At 38.9% G+C, this 27,129-nt stretch overlaps 1 protein-coding gene across 1 annotated transcript; it reads right to left on the bottom strand.

Annotated features, from left to right (window-relative positions):
• Positions 1 to 174: 174 nt before the first annotated feature.
• Positions 175 to 26,743, bottom strand: LOC109975009 (neuronal membrane glycoprotein M6-a-like). Its single transcript, XM_020625514.1, has 7 exons — positions 26,582 to 26,743; positions 16,446 to 16,638; positions 13,503 to 13,659; positions 11,535 to 11,688; positions 8,563 to 8,639; positions 8,356 to 8,421; positions 175 to 6,515 (listed from the first exon to the last, which is right to left on the bottom strand). Exons 1-7 carry the CDS (start codon positions 26,616 to 26,618, stop codon positions 6,363 to 6,365), a joined length of 837 nt encoding a protein of 278 aa, XP_020481170.1. The 5' UTR covers positions 26,619 to 26,743; the 3' UTR covers positions 175 to 6,362.
• Between the last annotated feature and the right edge of the window lie 386 nt (positions 26,744 to 27,129).

Genomic DNA, 27,129 nt, shown 5'->3' with positions numbered 1-27,129 from the left:
CTCTGTGCTTTCACGCTGTACTAGATACGTATTTTGGTGAAACAATTTAATGAGTGCAATATGATACATACATTGTTTCTGCAATAACAGACATTTATAAAATGTTCAAAGTGATGTATGAAGAAGCCTTTTAGACAGCTCTAAAAGCTGTGAAATGAAGACAAACTCAGAATGTTCCCTTAGTAACAAGTACACAAGTGTATTATTTTGTTTTATTTATATATGCAAGCAATTTATGTCTTTACAAATAAAAAAGCCACTGTCTGCTCAAGCTGTTGGCACAGATATGTACAAAAGTGGAGGAGTGAATCAGATAAAGCCTGCTACTAAGCAACCAGAATGAATTACAGAAAGTCTCCAATATTATGGACAAACATAAAAAAAAACAACTACTCCCAACGTCCAAAATGTCCAACCTGACATAATGCATATGGATCTGAAACATGATGATCAGTTTAAGGTCACCGACCAACATCATCAGCTTTTAGATCCATGGTTCAGTTCATGATGGACGAGAGCTGAATCTGTTCAGGCACAGAGGATCTGATTTTACATCCTGCCATACAGAGCTGAGGTTTCATCAGAAAAAGATCTAATCTTTCTCACAGAAGGTTAGAAATGACATTTCATGTTATTGAAATTCATGCTTTACCATGCAGACACGGTTTCCTGACTCCTGTCACAAATGCGTGTGGGCAGGATCATGGAATGGCAACATGAGTCCACGTTCAGCATGGTCAGTGGGTAAACAAGAAGGACGCAGGATTATGTCAATACACATATTCATCTTTACAAGGAGATGTAACTTAGAGAATAAATGAGGAGACAAATGGAGAGCAAGCAGCTCACATCCCCTTTCTGATTAAAACAGCAGACAGATCTGTTCATGGCTGCCTAAATAGGGAATCTTAGTTTTTATGTGATTTGGCTTCAGTTCAAAGACTTTGATGCTTCACACAAATGAAAAACTGAATATTTTCAAGTTTATTTTGCCATATTCCTAAGTGGAGATGAATTTCAAAAGGAAACTGATATCAGCCAGTGTTAGTTTCCAGCATCCCTCTGAGTCAAAGTATCAGCATTCACTGAGTGTAGCAGTCTAGACGCAGGTGTCATTCCTCTTGTGATTCTCTCTATATTTGCTTTAGAAGTAGCTTAATTTATTATTTAGGCTTTTAGTGGACACCAGGAGCTGTGGTGTGAATGTAGCCTAAACTCCCAGGGAGAGGAAGAGGATGTGAGCAGAGGTGGGAGCAGGATAATGGGTGGCCAGAGCAATACATTACACCGCAAATCCGCTTTATTAGGATAAACAATAAATAACACCATGATCATATCACTTAAGACTTGCAATCATAGATTCATGCACTTTTATGCCAGAAATTTACGGGAATGGATTTCTTGTTTACATCTTGATTTTGTCAAACTGCTACAATATATTGCTCTGGTGATAAACAACTGAGAAAGCAAGTTAGCTTAGCAACACCATTAGCAAGAAGAACCGCAATACTGCACACTGAAAAATGGAAAATGAAACAAAAGCAGCAGAACAGCGCCAGTGGGAAAGAATTATATTTTTTTGTTTGTTTTGTTTTAATCATTAAAATTATGACCATTGAATGCATAACCATGCCACAAACAACAACTAGAATTACTGTTTTTTTTGTTTGTTTTTTTAACCTAGTATAAGATTATCTTCATTATTATGAATTCATTCATTTTCATCATTATTTCTTCAGGTTATAACCAATGCTGCAAGACTATACACAGGTCCCACAATGGGGATCTCAATGCACTTACACACCAAGAATAAGAGAGAGAGCTCACAATGGTCAATAAGTGCACAAAAACAATTTTTTTCCCTTTTATCTGAGGTTAAAAACACTGACAAGACATCCATTGTCAGGCAATGAAATGGTCGAATACTGTTACTGTAAAACTAGACCCTTAAAAATACTGACTGTACTGTATGCAGCTGAGATGCACCTGAACAGGACACGAGTCTGATGGAGTCTCCCTTCACTGACACTGATGGTTGACACTTCTTTTTATTCAGCTGCATTTACACAACACAAAGAAACAGATCAAAACTCTGTTTTACCTATACAGCCTTGGAAGAAATTAGATTATGTATGGTTTGTGAGAAAATCCCAGGCAAGCATAGCTTTAATGCCTCTATGAAAAATCAGCCACTAAAGATGTTATTGCATGTTTTGTTCACATGGTTGTATCCTCTGTATACATGTGAAACCTCACAGGTTCTCTTTGACTAATATTAAAATCAAACAGCCAACTATGAGATCCATGTGGTCACAGCCTTCATATGACACTGCTCTGATATGGTCAGTGCCTGAGGTGCCATCTTGCGAACATTTCTGCCTCTTGAAGTACTATGCTGATGTTTTTGGACATTTCACTTTATTTACCACAAATAACATATTGTATAGTCTACATTATTGCCAAACACTGCTAAAACATTACTTTAAAATATTTAAATGTTTTTATGCCTCTGAGCCAGCGTAGCCGTGGCCGGAGGCAGTATGCTTTCAGGTTGTCCATCTGTCCACCCCGTTCTAGTGAATGCCTTGAGGGGATTCCTTCAAAGCTGGTATAAACATTCACTTGGACTCAAGGATTAACTGAGTAGATTTTGCTGGTCAAAGGTCAAAGAACTAGGTCTCATTCTTGTGAATTTGCTTGGCTGACAGAGGCATAAAACCATGAGGCTGTAATTCTAGTTACTACCTTTAGTCAAGATATCCATTACCATGTAAAAAACATCTTGCAGAATCTCAAAACCTGACAATCCGTGGCACACATTTATTTTTACATAATTTCTTCTCATTCAAGAAAGCTCCCATTATTTATGTGTGTGTAAATGCAGCTCTTGTAGAAAGTAGAAGCTCAGGACACTGGGTGTGAACCAGCTCCTCCAGACTCTGCCAGCAACAGGAAATCCTTCTCCTGGCTGCTCACCTCAACTGTTTCACATACAGTATATGTATATCTTTATACAGCGTTAATGTAGGTACAGTGCTTAATACTGCCCACAACAAAAGGAAAACAAATTCATTTTTTCAAATTAAATGAGTTCACATTTAAACAGTTTCAGAGATTAAAAGTTGATAATTAAATAGTGAAATGATATTGGTGAAAAGTAGAAGAGCAAAGAATTATGGCTCAGAATGATGGCGGTGGTGGAGGTGTGTGTGTGTGTGTGTGTGTGTGTGTGTGTGTGTGTGTGTGAGCGTGTGCGTGTGCTGATAGTCTCATCAAGTAACACCAGTGTCATCACCACTGTCACCACCGTCACATCATCAGGACAATACGCGTTCTGAAGACAAACTGAATTCCCTCTCAGTCATCTCTACTGGCCGATAGAGAGTCATCGCTTTCCTTCACAGCTAGAACCAGGACGTCACAGTTATCTTACTCTAATGGATGGTTCAACACTACCTAACAGATAATACAAACATAACAGCCCTACAGTTTAACTGGATCAAATTTCAAATCTCCTTTTAAACACTGTATAAGAACAACATTCTTCTACTGGGATCAACATTATCCTGATTTTTGGCATCATTTCTCTAGGTTAAATCAGTTCTCTTAAAAACATTAAAACTTGACTATGCTTAGAATTGGACTCCATCATGAAAATATTTAAAATCCAATCTGTGCAGATTAAATGAAAAATGATGAAAATATTGCAAAGTTGCATCCAGACAGTGCTGCTGACAGCATCGCAAACATAAGCAGATGAAACTCAGTAGATGAACTGTGAGTTGAACAGTCTTTAAAACTACAAACCTATCCTGTACAGTAAATTGTTGTAAATCCATTCTCAAATCAGTGATGTTGGACTTCATTCTCAATAACATGCCTCCATTGGTATCAATCCCTGCAGTTACTTAGGCTGAGTTTCATCTCATTTTACCTGGTTTCATTAGCACCTACAGAACTTTTTTTATGCTTACGTGCCAGCAGCACTCCTGGCCGGAGGCATTATGTTAGGGGCTGTCTATCTATATGATTCTCATGAACATAATATCTCAGTCCATGTGGACTAAAGGATGAGCTGATTAGATTTTGGTGGTCAAAGATCAAAGGTCACTGTGACCTCATGCTCGCAACGTTCTTGTGAACATAATATCTCAGGAGCACTTTTAGGGAATTTCTTCAAATTTGGCAAAACAAGGATAGATTGATTCAATTTTGGTGGTTAAAGGTCAGAGTCCAAGGTCAATGACCTCATATCTGTCCATTCCCGTGAATTTGACTGGTTGGTGGAGGCATACACGTGCGAAGTGGTAATTCTAGTTTTTCTTAAATTTATAATTCAGTGTTCCCAGCACTGCATCACAACCATCCATTGTAAACACCTTACAAACTCAGCCAAAGCCTTCAAATGATGCTAAAAATTGAATCCTAAATCTTTAAAGACTTCTACTCTAACTGAAAATAATGATACCAACCAGCCACCCAGTGACAAGTTGAACATTAGTATCAGTGAAATTCAGCTTACAAAAATATTTTGCTCACATTAGGGCTTGTTGAAAGAAAAAACATGCCGACAAAATGAAATCATTGATACTCTCAAGATGTGCGTTTGTGTGTGTACGTGTGTGTGTGGGTGTGTGTGCAGAACCACTAAAATACACAATTCATTACATGGAAACATGAAAGTGATATAACCCATATCCAACACTTGCCCATATTAAATTACCCCCCCCCCATTCTTAAATTACACATAAATAATACTGATATAAAAAAAACTGATGAGACTAAGACACACGATAAAAAGACTTTGTGCTGCTCAGATGTGCTGTTTCTGAGGAAAAATCACCAGTTTATACAAAGTGGAGATGAAAGAGGAAGGACACAGAGCCTTGTTTCACCAGTTGTTTTACACGGCCTTTTGGAAATCCCCACTGCCATATGAAGTGCTCTGACTCTGATACCAAGAGTCTGGCATTTCATATACAATACAAATAAAGCAGCAATATTATGAGAATTTGGATTTACTTATGACATAAGTCATGTGCATATTTTAGCAGGTTAGCAGTTAATATTGTTATTACATTTGCTATTAAACTCACTTAACTGTATTTCATTTTGAAAACCCAACCCCACTGTGCTGTATGTATGTGTAACAACAACGTGTGGAACAACTAATGCAACTAGGCTCAGGATGAGTGGGGGGAAGGAGGAAGGGTGGTGTCGGAGGAGAAAGGAGGGAAAAGAGAGGGGAGGGCAGGAAACGTTAGCAAAGCTTCCCATTTGTGCCTAGGAGGTACACATCTCCTCAGGGACTACACTTCTCTGCAATACCAGTCATCATAGAGTGGCGAAACGACACAACACAGCATGACACCACCATACAACACTGCCTGCACAACACTGACCATTCAGCCACATCAATGTGTGAGTGTGTGTGAGAACATGTAGGTGAATCATGTGTGCTGTGTGTGCTGCAAGTACTGAGGCTGTTGGGGTTACAGTGACAGTGTCCTGTTGAACAGCCACTGTGTTAAATGATGAGCTCATAGACACCAGACTCATCCGCGTGCCTGCTGTAGATTGCTGGTGTGAGTGGGTCATGCTAGCAGCTAACAGCAGTTCTGCCGCTTGCGGTGGTTTTGTTTTTGTTTCTTTCTTTTAGGCCATTTGCAGTTGACTGCCATGCACATTCACACATTGAGAAGTAGATTTTTTTGGGTGTTGAGGATAAAGGGGACGGCGTGCCTAGGAATGGCACAGAGCAGTCCTGGAAAATCTTATATTAAGAAGTTTTCATAAGAAAATATCATCAACTCCTTAAAGCTAATGTTCAATTATTGGAACAAATTTATTTGACTAATCACACAATTAGCTCCTCATCAGTTCATTGTAGTGGTGCACACTGTGCCATTGCCAGCACCACCTCCTGATGAGGAGGAGGAGGAAAGTATTAGTCTGGATTCAATTTTCACTTTGAAGTTAAAGCTACAGTAAATTCACATGTCAGGAACAAAAGTATCTACATTAAGGAGCAAACCAGCATAGTGGATGCTAAAGTGTTAGCATAGACCACCTGAGCCGCTGATCTGCTGCGGACATGAGGATGATGGTGTTTATGCATTCATCATTGTTAGCATCTCATTTCTGTCTACTCTTGTCTTTGTGTGTTTGAATGTATGTCTGTATTGTTTATTCGCTCATGTATATACTGCATGTGTCTCTCCTTGGGCTTGTTTCAGGCCCTGTGTGTGTGTGTGTGTGTGTGTGTGTGTGTGTGTGTGTTTGTGTGTGTGTGTGTGCATGTATCTCCTTGTGTGTGTCTGACAGGTATGTGTGTGCGTGTGTCGTTTCTTGTAAGCATGCGTTTATGTGTAGGCATTGAGGCGTTCTTTGGAGCGTGTAGAGTGGATGTCATGCAGCTCCTGCTCCTCCTTCGACTTGATGTCCTCGTACTTCTGCATCCGGCTGGCATCCTTCAGGTAGCCCCAGTTAGCAGCTAGAGCCATCAGGAAATGAACCTGAGGGGTGAGAGAAAGAGTCGAGGTTAATAAGTACACATAAAGCAAACCAAACAACAAACCACTAGTTTAATTTGAGCATTCTGACACATTTAGTCTATATGGTCCCTTAGTCAGACAGGTAGAGCTTGGACAGAGTACCAAAACTGAATAAACCTCAGTGTACCGGCTGCTGCGGAATCTCAAATACGGCTTTCATACTACATACTATTTACAGTATTCAGTATTTATTATGCACAAATGGCCATAGCACAAAGATTTTTGCTGCTAATACAGAAAGAATATCACAGTTTTGACCCAGCAGGAAATGATTCAATAAACAACCCAATTAACACCCGAGACCATGAAGTGACTGCTAAACTTCATAAAGAGAAAGCTAAATGTTTTGTCCCAAGATAAAGTACTTGGGTACTTCAGTACCCATCTCACCACCACCTACATTTCCTGTGTGCAGTGCACTGTGCGACAATACTTTGCATCAACAGCACACTCAAAAATAATTCAGGCATATATCCTTCCATCATCCCTTGTTCACTTCCAGCTGAAGGCCTTTGCTGCTACTGTTTTGGTTCATGCTCAGTGCTCTGGTGGAGTTGATTTTGACAACAGCAGGGAGCTGTTTGGCACGAAAGAGCTCCAGAAATCCATTGCACACTACCTGCTCAACATTAAACAGAGATTTCCTTCAGGAACAGCCAAAATGGTTGTGTTATTGTATGTTATAAAATAAATTGAAATAAAATAAATCAACTTTGTCTCTTTTATCAGAACCAACAAATAATTACTGTGATATATGTAATTTGAACAAGGCTTAAGAAAACAAGGAGCTTTGATCTTGATGGAGAAGATGCTGGTAAATGTGCAGTAGGTCTGAGACAACTGCAGCTGTCTGTGTAGACGCTGGACCTGTTAGCTTGTTGAACTCTGGTGCCCCCTAGTGGCCAAATAACTCATTTTGTTTTTCCTTTTGAGTGTTTGAGATATTCACTACTGCTTCTCATTGTAGAGGCTTAATCAACTCACAGAAATGGAGTTGCAACCTAAAACCATACATGGTGACAGGGATTCTTCATATTTCTCCATTTAAGGTACTGTATATTTTAAGGCTTGACTAGCAGGAGAAACGCCTTCCATACCAGCTGCTATAAAGCAGAAATACATCAGACTTGTCACTTTTAGTGTATGTTTTAAAATTAGGCATCTCTCATAGTGCTGAGATTGTTGTGTGTTTAAAGGTTTCGGATTTTTTGTTTCTGTGAAAGAGAACTGTGGGGGAGGTGGAGAGTGTTTCTGGGATAGACTCCAACTCCCTGTGACTCTGAGCAGAAGTGAGCAGAACAGAAAATGGACGGATGTGTGTTAATGTTTTGCTTTTCACACTGGTGGTGGACAGGAGAGAGCGATAACATGTAACAGCATGGGCCCAGGTTAGCAAATACCTGCTGAAAGCATTCAGAGTTTACAGGGACAGCTGCCAGAACCGATCCTCTCCACACCTCAGATATTTGAACGGCTTGGTGACTCACTGTCTGTATTACTGCAGACTCAAGAGTGGATTTACTGTACTCCTTGCCCTCTCGCTCTCTCTCTCTGCTTCTCTTTCTCTGTCTCCCTCTAGGTAGGTTTGAAAATGCACTTCTATTATTTGCACTTATAACAACAAAACATGCACAAACCCCTCAAAGCCAGAAGATTCTGGTTAAAAAAACATATGCAGTAAAATACTAATCACTTTTGCCCATGTGTCTATTTCATTCGTGCTGGAAAGTTAATCCCAAACAGTACCATTTACTGTACTCGAGCCCTAAGGTCAGTCAGACATGAAAACATTGGTTCTCACCATGGCGATGACAGCAGCGCCTGCTCCTGCCAATGCGCACACAAACAGATGGAAGGTCAAGTCCAGCTGCAACACAAATCATTCAACTGTCATTTGTGACTAAAATTAAATTTTAATTTTGCCACTTTTTATATATATATCACTTCAAGTTTACTACAAAAAGCACCAGTCATGTTGCTCCTTCCATCTTTCTGTGTTTTCTCTTACCTCATTAGATTCACACATCTTGAAGAACTTCTCAGTTCCTGTACACACCTTCTTCTCCTCAGAGATGGTCACCGCTCCTTAAAAAAAAACAAATAAACAAAAATACATCATCAACACAGACTGTTCCCCTGTCACATCCATCGGTGGCAAGAAGGCTGATGACTGAACAGAAGAAGCTCTGGTCATCACTTACCCTCAGCCTTGAACCATTATTGATCAGATTTAATTTGACTGATATTAACTCTTCACTGGTCTGTTCTGTTGACCACTGGGAACTGACCAGTATGCTGCTGGTGGGAATACAAAAACACAACTCAAACTGACCTCAAAATGATCACAAACTTGAATCCAAAGCCTTATGTGCCAGGGATTTTCTTTTTATGAAATTTCCTATGTGTCCCCATAAGAAATGTTCATAAGGACGTTGGCTGGTAGGTGGCAGTGCTGCCAGGGATGCTACAAAATACATCTTGATTTGTCTTTAGCTTTTATGTGGGCATCCTGGAGAACAACATGGTGGACACAGCTGAGACTGCATTATGTAAAATAATACATAATCATAACAATATGTGATTGAAATACACTGTGTAACTAGAATCAATGTGTCTTTAAGAAATGGCTTAATATGGTGTTAGAAGTAGGTAAAGAATTTAACCATGTCTTCTCATTTGCAAAAGAATTCTGGGACACTGAGCAGCCTGATGTCTCTACTGTGCAAGTGCTAAATGTGCAATGGACCCAGTGCTTATTTAATTAAAATTCTATTAAATGTAGATGTGAGGCATCAATAAAATCTCTAATAAGAAGAATTATTTTGAAATGTAGGTACTGTGAAAATCTCTTCTGTAAATTCTACACTGAGAATTATTGTGGGCTTATGATGGATGCTTATTTATTTGGTTTTATTTTTATCTTGTCCGAATAGGCTGCTATTGTTCATTTTCAGAGTTTTTAAAAATTCTTTTAAGTTCTCTTTTGGACATGGTTCTCATAACCTGCACACTGCTGTTAGCAGGTTTCACTGTTGAAAATGTTGGTCCAGAGTCCTGCAGAAATCCTTGCTAAACACCAAATTCTAAGCTGTGGAAAACGTGTTGCTGAAGTTTGAACCTGTCCTGTCAAAAACCACTAAGACATTTTTCATGATACTGGACTGAAACATTTTTTATTTGACTCTGTTTTGTGGTTTTTATAGTGGTTTGACCACAACCTGAACATATTTGCACACAACATAGTTCCTGGTATTGAGGTTATGCAGATGCACATGCTAAACAACACATCATTGCCAAGGACACCTCAGCAGTAACTGCAGAGTAACTGAAACTGTTGTTCAATCACTTTCATACTGACATTTTCCTAGTGCTCATGTCTAACTTTTAGCTCACATGTGTGGATTAACACAACTGAGACAAACACATGTTCAGTCCACAGATCTTCTGTCTACTGTGCACCTACTAATATGTAGAGTTACAGGCTGGGGTCAGTCATTAAACCACTAATAAATTGCCATACAGAAAAGTAAATGACAAATTCATGAAGATAATTGGATATAGCTCAGTGATATCTCCCACTCACCGTATACTGGCTTCTGATGTGGACAATATGGCAAATACACACAGTGTTAAACAGGTTAGAATATTGTTGTATATAGCAAGGAAAGTGATTCCTAAACACTGGATCTCCAAGGACATACCCACAGTGGAGGATGCGTATGGAGAAATACAGAGGACACACTGCCTCTTGAAAGGCCAACACTCACCATACATAACAACAATCACAAATTCATTAAGATTTCGTAGCCTCCAGTATGATAAACATAATGCACCAAAATGGACTGGACATCATCTTAACCACTTGAATGGACAGTGACTGACTGTGACCAGTTACAGAATTAGCTAGTGGAAGGCTAGGATGCCATATGTGTGTGTGTGTGTGTGTGTTTGCTAGGTTATTGTTGATACTCCTGTTCCTGCTTTATGTGTGCATGGTGTTTCTCCTTTCTTTTTGTGTTGTTGCTTTCATGTGTGTTTAACTGCTGGAGAGGGAAAGTTTGGTTCTGCCCAGTATACATTTTAAGGCAATGATGGGACACAGAAGTTGTAATGGAACTGAACTACTAATACAAAAATATATTTACCTACTAATAAAAATCTATTTTTAAAGCATTCTGAGGTCGCTCACACAGACTATCTGATTCTGGGCTGCACACTGTATATTGTCCTTACACCACATGGTACACTGTGGGCTTTCTACTGGCAATGTGGCAGTCCTGTTGCACACACAGGTTCTTCCATTGTGTTTGCCAGTTTGGTCTTTTGGTGAGTCCCCTGCACTAAGTGGGAGGATGCACACAGCATGAGAATGCTGGGTGTGTGGGATTATGAGGTCCTGTATTTCAGTTCACTTCACTGGCCCACTGACACAATTTCAACATCAAAAGATACAAGGATAGAGTGTGTGCAGAAGCTGTTTGACAGTTTCTGTGGATGATGATGATCAGTTCCAAAGGGAGATGTTTTTTAAAAAAATGCATGACTTCTAGCTGTGGTCTGAAAGAAATCCGGTACAGGATCAATATGGGAAGCAGTTCTTCTAAGGCCAGAGCAGCACAGTGGCCAAATTAACTTTGTAAAAAGCAGGCCAAAGGTCACCAAACTTGAACTCAGGAAATAAAAAATGAAGACCCTTTTCTCTGTCCTGTCAGTTTTGAACTGAAGTGAGAGGACTATGAAGGTATAACCTGACTACACCTTAAAAGCTGGAGCTCATATAAGACTGTGCTTCTCTTTTATCTGACTTTTACCTACTACTGGATTTGTAGACTTGGGCAACATAGTGTAGGTATATTGCACAAGACAATGCAGAGATGGTTGACTTACTATTTTAATGAGAACAGTAATATGATAACGGGTTGATATGCCACATCCATGCATATATCCACCAGTAATATTTGATGCTGCCATGGCACGTACCAAACTGACGCAGGTCCAGGCAAAGGTTGGTTCCCACCACCAAACTGCTGTTCTGACACATGGACCAAATGTTGAAGAACATGAAGACTGGCAGGCTGGTGAATGCTGTCACACCAAGCCACACCAGAAAGAATAGGTAGGCCAGGAACATCAGCTGCAAGCACACAGACAAGAGATGAGAAGTGACACAGGCAGTATATTCTGCATTGACAAGCCTTCCTTCTCCACTGCTCAAAGAACTACAAATGTGCAGTAAAATTTGCCTGAGCAGAGGTGGACAATGCCTCATCTCTTTCTCTGCCTCCCTCCTCCACATGAATCTGAAGTGACTAACAGACAAGACGTCACAGTCAGATGGAATTTGCAATGAGAAATACACAGTATATCACATCAGGGAATAAGTGCACAAAGATCTCTTAGCCTCATATAATGAGATAGACCAGTCTCTGTTTTGTTGCAAAACAGTATCTATTACTCATAAACACTCTCATCCATGTTTGTTCTGCTTCAGCTGGCAGTGCCAAACCGGTTTAGCATCATTACTTTGTGATATATTACACAGTAGAGTAGAGTAGAAAGACTTTAAAATGTAAACTAACTGACTGAACCATGACTGAGTTTAACCTTGTGTGGATTCTTTTACATAACAATAAAATATAATCATTATTTAGATTCAGCTTTTAAATAAGTAATATATATTATTAATATCAATAACGTACAGTGGCAAGAAAATGTAAGTGCACCATTGAATTGTTTGAATTCTTTATTTTACTTGTATTTATCTATAAATTTGCCTTAAAATATGATCAGATCTCTAGCTAAGTTACATTTACATCCAACACAGTCAGAGAAATGATTGTTATACTTGTCCATAGTGACTACATCACCCAAACATTAAATGTAGGTCAGGATGAGTAGCTGAGGACATCAGCTGGAGCAAACCTGGAGTCCAGTCACTGAAACCAGACTGGAGGTGTGTGCTTGACCTACTCTGACTTAAAAAAAACTCTCAAACATTTTGAGTTTGCTGTTCACAAGAAGCACCTGCTGGTGTGAACACAGATCTCAGAAAACCCAGGATCAATGTTGATTTGCATAAAGCTGGAAAGGGTGACAAAGTCCTCTCATCGGGGCACAGCTGGACAAGCTGTCTATAAGTGGAGAAGACTTAATGTTGTTAGTGGACGCCCAGCTAAAGGTTTAAAGGAATCACTGGAGCCGCTTCATCTCTATTTGAGTTGGCCACACACACATCACGGTGCACAGTCCATGGCAGGACACCGCAGAGGAAGCTGCAGCTTTCCCAAACACCGCAGACCTGACCTGTGCCAAAGAGCTGCTTAACACTGCACAGCACTACTGGCAAAATGTTTTGTGGACTGATGAAACTAAGGTGGAATTGTTTGTGGAGAACAAGCAGCACTATGGCATAAAAAAGGTCACTTCATACCATTGTGAAAGCATCAGGGAGCATCATGACGTGGGGCTGCTTTGCAGAAATACCAGGTTTATCAAGGACTCTTTCAGGATAATGTGAGGTTGGTTGTCCACCAACTGAAGTTGAAGCTGAGTGATGCAGCAGGACAATGACCCTAAACATCAAAGTAAATCTAATACCAAATGGCTTCACTGGAGTGACCCATTTAGAGCCTGGGCCTTAATCAAACAGAGAGACTGTGGAATGAGTACGGGAGAGCAATTCATACCAGACACGTTAAGAATTCCTCCTGAGCACTGTGCAGGTTTGATCCACAGCTGCTGCTAAAACAACTGGGCAATGTGGTTTTTAGCAAACGTGACATTTGTACAAGCAGTACATTTGTTGAGGACTGATTTTAGTGGTGGATGAAGATATATATGGTGCTCTAGTGAAGTGCTCACAGCAGAAGGACAGTATATGCAGATACAGTGTTCAGGTTGATGATTATGAAGAAACATGCCCACAGTTCAACAGTGAAGTTTGCTTACGAATGCAGTCAGGCAGCGTCCACATGCGGTGATCTTGAACTCTCCATAGAGATCTCTAATAGCTCCAGTGGTGAAAAAGCCCTCCACCAGCAACAGCACTCCAAACACAAAGAATCCAGCTGCAAGGCCATAGATGATGTACTTCAGTATGTCAATACTGTGGAGAGAACACACCCACGCCCACAGTGTCAGTGATTAATGAGCATTTATTTCCATGCTCGACTGCATCTTGAAGTGTTATTTGTAGATCTAATACGCATCTTCAGCTAAATGACTATGTAGGAATGCCAAAAACAAGTCAGTTGGAGGATGAGCTGGGGTCTGGGATGGGGGGGGATTTTCAGTTCATGATAAGTGTAAAATGTATACAGTGAGACACTCACTTTTGCATTTGTCAGATTTATTTCCTCTTATCCCAGAACAAACAACTCATTGTGCTTTGTGTTTGTAATGCCTGTTTCCATTACTTACAAACAAACAAAGAAATAAGAACAGCTTCTCAGTATGGTGGAGTTTTTCCTAATTATGATATTTGTCTCAATTATGTGGAAAAAACTTATTGTGACAGAGAAGTGGACTTCCACATGTACCTGGTATTATGAACTGGGTCAGGAGATGTGAATTAATCTATAGAGTCATGATCTCAGTTTTAGTCTTATTTTGGTGTTGTAGGCGGGCTTTGTTTATGTTAAATTCTGAAATAAGCATCCACAATAAGACTTGCTAAATGATGATTCAAGATGTATTTTTTGCAGTGTACAGTGTCTTTTGAACATTGACCCCTTCACTTTTTGCACATTTTGAATAGTTTTAAATGGATAAAACTGCCACTGTTGCCTATCAATCTACATTCAGCAACCCATAATTATAAAGTAAGAACATATTTTTTAAAGAGCTTGCAAATTTAACAAAAAATCAAAACCCGAATTCTTTCATTTACAAAAGCATTCAGACCTTTAATTCAGTACTTTGTAGAAGCCTCAAGCTCATCAAATTGGGGACAAGTGACTCTGAACTAGCAACTTCAGATTTGTCCACAGATGTGTGTTGGGGCTTTAGTCTTGGCCCCTCAGTGATGGTCAGCGACTGGTCCAGAAGCCACTCCAGTGTTGTCTTGGATTTATGCCACTGGTCATTGACAGGCTGAACCGTCACCCCTGTTTCAGGTCTCTGCACTCACAGAGGTTCACAATGATTTCCTTGGACTTTATAACCTGGTTCTTGTCATGACATGCCATGTGAATTGTGGAACCTCATATATGAAGGTGTGTGTCTTTTTAAACTATGCACAATCAATTCAGTTTGTAGAATTTCCACAGGTGGACTCCAATAATGTTATAGACACATTTCAAGCACAAACAAACTTCAAAGACATGTTTTCACTTTATCATGATGGAGTGAATGTGGATTGTTGGGAATAATGTCAATTTTGTCCTTTTAAAATCAAATCTCCAACACAATAAAGTGTGCAAAATGTGAAAAGGTCTTAATATTTCCTGAAACCACTGGACATACAGTACACACATGACATATGCTTTCTGACAAAATATGCTAAATCAGCTTGTGAACTGTTGTTTTTGCTTCACTATTGACAAAACGGAGGCATCGAAGGAGAGGTTCACATTTTTTCTGTACAATCTCATATGACCATATGTACAGTGATCGAGTTACTGTGGACTATGCTGAATAGATGTGATGTCAGTTTTGGGAGAACCTGATCAGTCTTTTTATTCAGTGCATCAACGGTGAAAAGAACCTGTCATTAGGCTGGTCACAACAGGGGACACCAGTGACCCCATGGCACAGCCATACTTCTGTCTGTAAAAGCCCTGACTGTAGAAGGCAGAGGTCAAGCACAACATATACAGTGGATTCTGAAGGTTTTCACACCATTTCAAGTTTTTCACATTTTGTTATAAAGCAAAATAGGTGTTGTTTGTATTTTAGCAACATTTTGCTTATGACTTATTGATATATAAACTTCAAATCTGTGAATATCTTTCCAACTTTACCAAAGTCAGCCACTATGACAGCCCATTGTCAGCGCACTGACTGACAGCGAGCTCATCCTCTGTGTCTGGGAGCAAATATGACATTTGCACATAACATGTGATTTAGATCACCCCCTCCCTTTCACTCAGTCAAGCACATCGGAATGATCTAATATGACTTCACTCTGATGGTAATGTGCACAGGTTTGCTCTAATATTGGACATTTCTGCCCTAAAACTACACCTTTGCTTTGGTGGACAGCTTCTTTTAGCAGAAGCTACATCACTACTTAGATTCACTGAAAACCCCTCTTACAGCAGCAGTCTGCCAAATTTAACTAAGTATTTGCTATATATGGTCTAGTCCTTGATGTACACTAAGTGTCTCTGAAAGAAATACTGAAACTGGCATCTTTCCAGCCAATGTGGAAGAGAAGAGGAATAATTGCAGTGACCAATAACAATTCTGTCAGTGCAATAATGGGGATGTCAGTGTTGTTTTAAGATAAAATTTAGCCTAATATACATTTATAAACTTAGTGACCAGAAAAGATTAACCTTCATTAGTAGACTACTGTGTTGGCCATGACACTAGCTGCCAAATAGACACTAGTTGTGTATTTATTAGAAAGACCGAAACTCCACTTATACCCTGAAAGGCTGCAACAGTAATTACTAAAGTGTTGAATAATGCTGGAAACTTAGAGGTAATGCAGCTCAAAATGTACAGTCTGTCCTGTGATTCTAAATGTGATGACTTCTCCACTGTGATGGATTATCTTGAACAAACTTCAAGTGTCTGAACGTTGCAGTGCAGCACATTGAACTACAGAGACTTTGCTGCTTGGGGAAAAAAAACCTTTTTGGTAATTTCTTGCAATTTATGGTTATCATGCTAAAACAAGGTTCCTTTCATTTTTGTGAGAAATGAAGGTAAAAACAAGTCACTCACATGGTAAACACATCCAGTGTTTGTCCAGGGGCTCTGATGACTTCAAAGTAGTTCTGGAGGATGGCGACGGTGCCACTTAAAGCCTCATGGCCACACCCACAGAATAAGGCCACGCCCATATAGAGGAGAACTGTAGCGATGAGCGAGGCCCAGGGCAGACTGCCCACACATCGCTCACAGCACTCCTTACAGCCTAAACAAACACAGAGAGAAGTGTAATGCTGACAATATCCTTAACATAGACAACATGATGATTACAACAGCTGACAGAATGTTCATATGGACAATTCATATTATTCAGAAATGTGAAGGGGGCCTTCTATAAAATAAGTGAAACAACCAAGAGCAGTCATGGTTATATCTAAAAGCATCAATGAAAACAAGTTTCTAGTAATGTATGAACACCCCAGAGGATGATGTAAAGCACTGACACAAGCACCAGGGTTTTTGCCTTTTCCTATGAAACATAACTCTGCTGAGAGTGGTGAGATTAAAAGTGTTGCTCAAAGTGTCTTCATTAATTGTGAGCTTATTAATTCATCCATCTATTTTCTGCCTCTGATCCAAGATGAGGTTTAAGAGAAAGCAGGGTCATAGACGTAGTCAACACATCCCTCTGCTTATGAGGAGCTTACTTTCACACCATGCACGTACAAAGGAGACAGGTGAGAAAATCAATACACTGGTCTCAGTGACCAGTACATCCAGGATGAATGTAGATTAGCTTAAAGTGTAGAATTAGAAAAAGAAACTTTCCTACAACTCTCTAGGCTGTTTAATTCACACCGGTTGGGCACTTATCAGAGGAATGAGGCAATAAAGCCAATGAAAATAACAGTATAAGTATTCAAACCATGTCCTGTGCATCTAATCTAGAGCAACCAGTTATACTATACCTCGCTACTGGCTATACAATAATATTATACACGAATATTATAAAAATATTGGCAGAATTCAATTCAGAACTCTCCTTTTTTCCCCTCCATATTAGCCACACACACACAGAGTATGCACACACTGACTCCTACAGACAGACATAGGCAAATAGCGTGTCAAAGATAAAGAGAAACACACCCACATTCCTTCTCTCCTCACCTCCCTCTTCTCAGAAAGGGGTTTATTTGTCTGTGTGTGCATGTGTGAGTCATTGTGCTACTGAGGTTTAATTGACCAGCCTTGTTGCTATGCCAACAGGGGTGTGGCAAGAGCCTGCTGACCCACTTTGCCTGTAGCGTTGTCATGGAAACAGCGCAGCTCTGCCAGTGTTACAATCACACTAATGCACATTTTCACACACGCAGCAACAAATGCACCCACTCAAAAGAACACTCACACACATCATCGATCTGCATAAACACAAAGTCTGTTCTTATTTTCATTATTCTTAGTTTGTGGAAACGATCAATGTGCAGTTTCAATGCTTCTCGACAATATACAATCCAGGAACGGAGGAACAAAAATGGCTGCTATACCCAGTAGGGAGGTACCATTTTGCAATGACTGACTCCATTTAATAAAAGATTCATTGCTCATGAGCTTCACGCTCACTGTTGTTCTTTGTACATACCTGAGTTCAGTCATGTTCGTTTGGCCCCCATTTCTCCACATATAGAAAAAAAAAACCTTCAGGCCGTATTAGTGCATCAGTTCTGAGGCAGATGGACAGGCGCATGGAGGAGGAGTGTGATATTGTGATATGATTTAAATGTGTTAGGAGTATGTGTGAAAGTGTTTCTGTGTGGGGGTTTATACTGTGTCTTACGTCTAAATATTTTCATACATCTGCAAATATCTGCATGTGTATGACTGCACAGTTGTGTTTCTGATGCTGTGTGTGTGTGTGTGTGTGTGTGTGTGTGTGTGTGTGTTTGTGAGTATGCGTCCTGAATTTCAGCCATGTTCTAATCCTTGCCATATTTCCATATTTGGGCTTTAAATGCAGGAAAGACCCAGTGACCTGGTAAAAACCGGGACATGCAAAATGCAGACAGAATCGCCTCTGTGTATCCTGTGAGTGGCTGTTTCTGTGTTTCTGATATGATATAACACTAATCATCAATTTTCTGTCCAATTTCAAAAAAGTACTGTAATATATATAATATGTAGGATTTGTAAGGCTGCTGATCACCATCACTGTAGTGCTTGTTTAGAGATGTACACAGTAATTTTAATGAGTATGGTACTGTTTAAAACAGTGGTTATATGTAGAGTGACAGACAGAATTCCCTAACTGAATCTGGATATCAATATGTTGTTTATGTTTTACTGTTTAATTCACACATATTTGCTTATTGAAAGGCATTTTATTATGTGATTTCTTGTTTGGGTTTCTATGATACATAATGTTTAAATTAACAGTCATATTTTTAAAAGTATTTGTACAATAAATAAATGAATGCATATTTTGATACAAAGTTCAGTTCTTCATAATTTATGACAAACATATATTGTAAGCTTGTACTGTATGTTGTAAACATATGCAAGAAAATATTTAATAAACATAAAATAAACAAATGTATATTTATTAAAATATTGTTAACAATAAATGACAACATTTATTTATTTTCATTTCTTTTCTTATGTAGACTAACCAATATGTTTGTTGTATTTGTCCATTCATTTCAGACTTATATCTTTTAAGATAAAATGTCTGTTTGACACTAAGTCAAACTGTTACAGTTAAACATAGTGTGTTACAGTGAAATGAACATAAAATGGACACCTGTATTTGAAATTACTGAGATCTGTTATATATTGTACATTTATTTATTAAGTTTGGTTTTGTTATGTATTAATGTGAGAATGTCCTATTTCCAAAATTTTGCTGTGTACATTCCTTTCTTCGATTTCATTGCAGATGCCATTCAACTTAAAGTGAGATTGTTATTCAACCGGCATCTTGAAAGTTCAGTATCATAACTGTCCAAATTAACTTTAGATTTTGTCAGGGGTTTCATGGTTCATGCTGATTTCTAACCTAACCTTTAATCTAATACTGCTACCACCAGGACAGCATCACTGCATCACTCACAGTCCCATCCAGATCTAAAAGGCAAGTATGTGATGATTTACACGGTACATTCAAGTCAATGATTCTATTGGATGCTCATTTCCTTGAGACATTCATAGCACAAACTTTTACAAAATAAGAAGACTAAACATTTTGCTTGAGGAACTGCAATGATTAGCCCATTAATCAATTAGTCAATCAACAGAAAAATAAATTCTAAGGATTTTGATAATTTAATTGTTGTTGTAGTCTTTTTCGATCACAGTAAACATGCCAAACCTTTTGTTGTTGTACATGGCATTATAATGATTATTTTTGGGTTTTGAGCTGTGAGTCTGACAAAAAAAAAATCTTCTGACAAATCAATTAGTCTGGAAAAAAATGATGAGCAGATTAATGAACGAAGAAAATAACCATTAGTTCCAGACTTTAGTTGTTTGTGATCATTGTGTGTTTCCTGTTTAGAGTTCACACAAAGACACACACAGTGTTCTTTTCTAGCTTTTCAGTTGTAAAATGCATTCATACTTGCACAGTGAGATTTGTTGCTCATTAGGCAGCAATTTGGACAGTGCTGTCTGACCTGATTGTCTATCAAACAGCGGTATGTGTGTGTGTGTGTGTGTGAATCTCTAAGAAAGGATTGCATTGTTTATCTAGCTATAGTTTGCTGTTCTGGATACTCTTCACCTGCGTTTACCTGCAGTAGGTGCAGATCAGCACAGACGTGCTGACTGAATGAATAAGTTGATGATCACCAACAAACAAAACCACAGTTAGGGACAAGCACGCCGGTAACTCAGCAATCGATCCTTCAGTGCAGTATACAAACACTACTCATTCTGTGCTAATAACAGTGAAAAAGTATTGATTAGAAAAGGCCTTTGATTTATAAACTATGTACAGATGTGCCATCTGCAAGGCTTTCTGCACTTTTATAGTACAACTTTATGTCCATGAACAAACCATTGTGATGTAAGAATCCTGGAAGCATCCTGAGTATTCGCCAGCCTGTCAAAGAGGAGATAAACCATCCTCTACTCACAATCCCCAGCTCACACCCCTCACCATGGCAGAGCAAAGATACAGGACAATGTGGTCATTTTTCACTTGTCAATGTACAGTAAACATCAGAAACTGTGATATATACATGAACAAATCTGTGTAAACATATCAAAAGTTATGGTACCCCGTAACCATCTTTCATGAAAGAGGATACTGAACAAACAGCAATAAATAAATAAATAAATAAGAAGAAAGAAAGAAATGGGGAGGAGGAAGCCCCAGCAAGACCAATCCTATTCCAATGATGGATGTCTTTCAGACAGATGGTGACCAGGCAGGCCATAAACTGGAGAAATCATTATAATAATTGATCAGCTGATAGTGTGAGAGGATGTACTGTGGGAGAAGTAATCTACTGCTCAAATTTACCTTCCACAATAAAATACTCTGAACTGAGGTTAAATTTAGAGTCGTTAAAACATTCTATTTATTTACCCTGCTGATTTATAAATGTAAGAATTATAGCTGTTAATTTCAATGTAATGTGAAAAGGTCCATATTGTAATTATATTGCACTTTTTGTTTTGTGACTGATCACAATTAGTTGGTTCATTCTTGTATTAAACAGTGCCAATTCTTAAAACTCTGATTTATGTATGTGTCCATTAATGCATCACAAAGAGGATTTTAAGTGTCTCTCAAAAGAAAAATTGAATTCTGTACTGAAATAAGTAGAAAAGGAGAAGAAAGCCTGCTAAATGTAAATTGTACAATACTTGTCATTAACAGAAAAAACTACGTCACTAAAATCTCTTGGCAGTGTACCAGCTGCGACTATGGCAGACTGAGCCCCTATAAATACAAACACAAATGGACCAAAAATACACACTCTAGCTTAATATTTTGCCCTAAAGCTGCTATTTTGTAATGACTTTTTTCCAGCATGCTCACAAAAGACAACTATTCAGAGCAGCACTCAAGCTGAGAGAAAAACACTTTTTAGCGCATCACAGGACCCTGAAATGACTCTTTATAAGCCCTTCAACCCAACCAATCCAACACTACACCAGTAAAATATATTAGCCCATTAACTAGCAATTACTTTACAAAATATTCCATTAAAATTATCCACCCTCAAAATAGAAATCATAAACAAAGCACTATTCCTGTGTCTTGTGAAGGTGTAAATGGAGCGTTTGAGCCACTCCCTCTGTAGGATGATCAGCAGAGAGACAGCCTGTAGTGGTGATGTCATCTGCAGGCTAATGCTGGAGCAGCTCCACATAACGGTGAGAACTGAAAACACTGCCAGGCCTCTGTGATCACAGGCTCTGTCACTTTACATTGATATGGGAGGATTGTATGATTCACACCTGGAAACCACACATTCAAATACTAGTCATGATATAGTATCCTGTAGATATATTTAGATATAGAGATCTAACACAACTACTTATTTCTGAACTACAGAGAATGTAACTAAACCACAATGATGTCATTATGTAGTGTAGGTTCCTCTGTGCACCAATGAATAATTAAAAGAAGAGTTAGCACCTAATAAAGACAATATCTAAAAAACCCAGCACCCGAGAAGTCCAGCTCCACACTGACATCATGTCGTTGTCCGTGTCCTACTCACATAAAACAGTCCCTCACAATCTGAGGGTACTTGGACTTTGAGCATTATGAGTGACAAGGTTCATCATGAAGACAAACATGTTCAGGAACTTTCATGGCCATCTTCTTATTAGAGTCTTAGGAATTTAACGTAGAAAGGTAACAATTTGTCTCAAAGGTCATAAACCAAAAGGGCTTTTTGGCTTATGAATTACAGTAAAATGAAGAGACTGTGGGAACCTTTGGGGGAATGAAATGCAAAAAGGGCCCACAGATGGAATGAAACCATGCATGTTGTGGTTACATACTGTAACCATTCACCTGCCAGGTGCTACTGTCAGATATGTTGTGATATTTCTTATGTACAAGTGAAATATCTGGGTTGATATTTCATGGCAGTCTGCCCAGAAACTGTCAATGTCTGGACCAAAGACTTGGTCCATCAAACCAAACACAAGCAGAGTAATAATACATTGCACTCAGGGGAAGGGTTAATCTCTTCCAATCACCACTGAAGACAGTCCAATGTGTAAATGCAGCTCATGTGACAGCAGAATGACCCTTGTGTTAATCTAGTCTTCATTTCCTGTGTGAATGGGAGGTAATAAGATTAGGAAATTCTCCGATTTCATTTTCAGCTTCTTTCCCTCTCCTGTACCCCCCCTGGCTTCTCCTCTCTCACCCCCTGAGGGCCTGCCGCTCTAAGTCAGTTTGTATTGACTTACTCCTCTCTCCATTAAGTTGCTTTCCGTTAGTGGTCATAATAATGAAATGGACATGAGGCACATACACAAGGTCCACTCTTAGTTGTATGGTTGCTGTCAACTGTATAATACATTACAAATTAATTTCACACAGTAATTATTGCCTTTTCTGCAGGAAGTGGCCACATAGGACTTCCTTTGGTATACCACCAGTTCCATGCTAAGAACATATTTTTGAGTCAATATTACACCATAAAACCCTTCTTATTTCCTTAATATTTCCACTCTAATAACATTTTTCACTGCTAACACATATTATATATGATTATTTATACTAAATCAGTGCCTCATTGGTTCATTAAAGCTTTTCTCAAAACATTTTCTCTGTGAAACACTCAGCATCAAGTGGGTCTTTCCCAGCAAAGCTTGCTTCAGGACTTGAATTCAGGATGTGTTTCATGATTCCTGTCTGACTAATTTAAAGTTAACAACTGGATCATTAGGATGAGTTGTGATGTGCAAAGACTGTTTCCAAAGAACCGAGTGCCACAAACTCAAACCTGACAAACACAGAACTCAAGGAGAGACTGATCAAACAGGAACAGATCAAACAAATGCAAGAAAACACAGACCACGTCTCTTAGGCTGGTATTTGTTAATATAGCTCTGTTTAGGTACTTTTGTCATGGGAAATGATGAACTGTGCCCCAGAATTCTTCCCCCCCCACACACAGTTTTTGGCACTGTAGTCACATAAAAAGCTAACAAACTTTACTGAACCTAAAATACAGATTATCACTTACAGTGTTATTTCATAAGGGTGTGAGACCAAATAAAGGACTAGAGATGTGTAGATAAACAACATTCCAATATTTCCTGTTGGACCCAAAGTTACACACAAACAAACAACCAGTCTGAGAACTCCAATTAAACCCCACAAATCCCTGAAAACAGAGCTACAGTAAATCCTTGGAAGGTTGACCTGCTACAGGAAAATCAGATCAAACCCTTCAGCGTTTCACATGTTCCCTGTCAAATCTTTCACACTTTCAGTTTGTATTAGAAAACATGAAACTTTAATGATGCCTCTTGATTGCTTGGGGGATTGTGACAGGAAGTAACATTAGAACTGATTATATAAGATGCTGCAACTGATAACGAGTTTTAGTGACCATGTTTCCATTAATTGTGGATTTCCATTATTAGAACCCAGATTAAAACAAAGATAGCCTGGCTGTCACACATCCTACCATCAGAAAGCTGCATGACATTGGCTGCACAAATAAGTAGTAAATATGAAGGTTCAATGACAGCGTTAGAACACATTCTGAGCCAATCAGTAGGTGGGTTTCACTTCACCACTTTGTATCTATGCAAATTTGTACCTTCAACTGCCTGATATTTTAACACAGTTTTTAATCTTTTCATTTGATGAGTTATTGGAGTCATGGGTCACTGTCTATGGGAGAAATGAATGAGACTTCTAATTCAGGGTCAGAGATGGCCAGACACACTCCTCCTACTGTGCAGCAAAAGATTTGTTTTTAGTAATTACATTTTTGTTTAATTATGTTTGATGAAAGAACATTTAATACATTTTAATTCATATTTATTATAAATTTTAAATTAGGTTATACTGCTAGACTTAACAAGTATGCTGTATAGTCATCAGCAGACAATATTACCACACTTTAGAAATCCAGTGTTGCATTTTGCACCACTGAATTGTATCTTATTAATAATATTAGTCAGCAACACACCATCAGTCATCTGTGATAGTCATGTGCACAGCCAAGTTCAGTAACAGGCAGTTCTTATACAATGTCAGGTAACAAAAGTGCAAAGAATTTGTGTAATAAGCTTTACATTATAAAGACCTAATCCAGAACGGAAAGATTCAGTAAATAGGAAAGCATGCATTCTGGCAGTAATGATCATGTCATATTATTATAACAAATATTTTGGTAATTAATTGATCAGCTACAAATTACACTGTAAGTCCACGTACTTCATATGGAACTGTCTTTACCAACAACCCTGCATTACTTGATTTCTCTGCCATCTTTAAACATTCACACTCTATACCACCTTTCCTCCTCACCTGTCCTGCACAAACACCTGTATTTTGTCAACTGTGTGCATCCCATTTATTAAAACAAGAAGAGAAGGGAATGAGAGAGTGGGAGGCCTGTGACCATTAAACTAAACGAGAACGTAAAAAGACATGGACTGAGACCGGTGTGGGATGGGAAACAGTTTAATGGATTAAAAGAAGAAGTGAGAAGATAGGAAGAAAATTAAAGAAAGAAAGAAAGTGTCAGAAATGAACAATAATGTTTGCATGAAACATCATATCTCCTCATTCCACTTTCTGATTGGCTAAAACAGGTTCCTTCCAGAAAAAGCACATGAATCTGCCTATCAGACAACAGAAGACATGTCCATAACGGTGTTACCATAGATACAGTGTTAATACATGTTAATACAGTGATACATGCAAATAATGGTTAATTTTTCATTAAAAAATAAAACCACCATGATTTATGTTTGTGAATCTCTATATGCAGCATTGGTTATGTCATATTTCAGGCTGAAGTTGTGATGAACAACATGGACACGCCCATTTTTAACCACCGACAGCAACAACAAAAATATGGGAAGGCGCAATAAAAACCATGAATATGCTAAAGCATAAACACACAGAGGAAGATTTATTGTAATTTAATGGAATGTGTAAGATTTAAAATGTTTTTAAAAGGCTGCGAATGAACGAGGGGGTGGGCGGGTGGTGGTTGTCGATGGTGAGATGGAGGTGAGCAAGAGATGAGTCAAAAAAGAGGTTTTGGGAGAGACAGACAGAAAAAGACAGACAGGTAAAACAAGAGAGAGAAACCCACAGAGGCAGAGAGACAGACTGACAGAGCCGAAAATCCAGATTGAAACATACTGAGCCAGAGCGGCTGAAGAAAAAATACATAAAGTAAGATGGCCAGTGATAGAGAGATATGGAGAAAATGGAGGGAAAGGGTAGGGAGTGACACAGACAGCAAAAAAAGGAGACATGCAGAGAGCGAGGGAGAGAAGAGAGGAAAAGGGGTTCAGACAAGCATGAAGCGTCAACAATAAACGCTAACAAAGAAAATCCCAATAGAAGCATCAATCACAGTGCCACTTATCCCTCCTCCCTCCGATTTTGTCTTTATTGCAAGGTTTTACCCCATGCACCCTCCTTCTATCACCCTCTTCTCCTCCTTTCTTCCCCCGCCACTCCCACCACCTCATTCATCCATCCATACATGCATTCATCCATCTGTGTATCCATCTGTCCATCAGCCTCCAAACAACACTGACCCATCAGTGTCTGCCATCTCCTCTCATCCTCAACAATCTGCTTATTTATGCATCCATTCATCCAAACACGCAGAAAAACAGGGTTGTGTAATCCCAGGTACAATCAGAAGTATAGATGGTATAATTAAAATTCACTGCTTATCTTGTCATTTCCTCTGAGAAGAATGATATGGTATAATTAAAATTCACTGCTTATCATGTCATTTCCTCTGAGAAGAATTAACGAGGAAAATGGTCTATGTCAACTGTGGCACGAAATGTGTAAATTAAATGTTCAAACTGATCTGATGCTTTGCTGCTTTCTGCAGGACATGTATGCTGTCTTCTTTCTCTCTGCCCACAACACACACAAAGGAACCCCATGATACAGAGACGGATGGATGAACAGAACAATGGCAGAATAGCACATCTGATGAAAGAAAACTGAACAAATTGCTCTTCAGTCCTACCCTTCTGGCTTTGCGATTCATCCATGTTTTCCTCCATTCTGGCAGGTTACAGTCCTTTTGTCTCTATTTCGTGTGAAGCTGTTTAAAGCTAGCTCTCAGCACAGTTGGACGTGTGGATGTGGGAGGGTGTGTGTATGTGTTTTTTTCCCTCCCTGCAGATGATGGAAGCTCAGGGAAGTCCCCCTTTCAATGCTCCTCTCTCTCTTTACTCTCTTCACTACCTATCTGGGCTTCTCTAGCATCATATCTCTATATCTATCTACTTTATAGCTTCTATAGATTTCTATACACGTTTCTTTAACTAAAGAATATATTAGTAATAGAAAACCTGACTATACAGCAAAATTATAAATGATTTTCTTAATATAAAACTATTTTATTACAAAACATAGTCAAATATGATTTTACATAAAAATTAAACAGTCAAATAACTCAGCTAATACCTGATGTGAAGTGCTTTCATTTAATATGAAAACAAGTGTAACCCAGTTGATGTCAGTCTACACTGTCTTTAAGTGGGCAAGTTAGTCTGATGAGATCTAAGAACT

The sequence above is a fragment of the Monopterus albus genome, unplaced genomic scaffold (genome assembly GCF_001952655.1).
Source record: "Monopterus albus unplaced genomic scaffold, M_albus_1.0 scaffold356.1, whole genome shotgun sequence".
Taxonomy (NCBI): domain Eukaryota; kingdom Metazoa; phylum Chordata; class Actinopteri; order Synbranchiformes; family Synbranchidae; genus Monopterus; species Monopterus albus.
The sequence above is the reverse complement of the archived record's forward strand: the minus strand, read 5'-3'. Positions and strand labels throughout refer to the sequence as shown.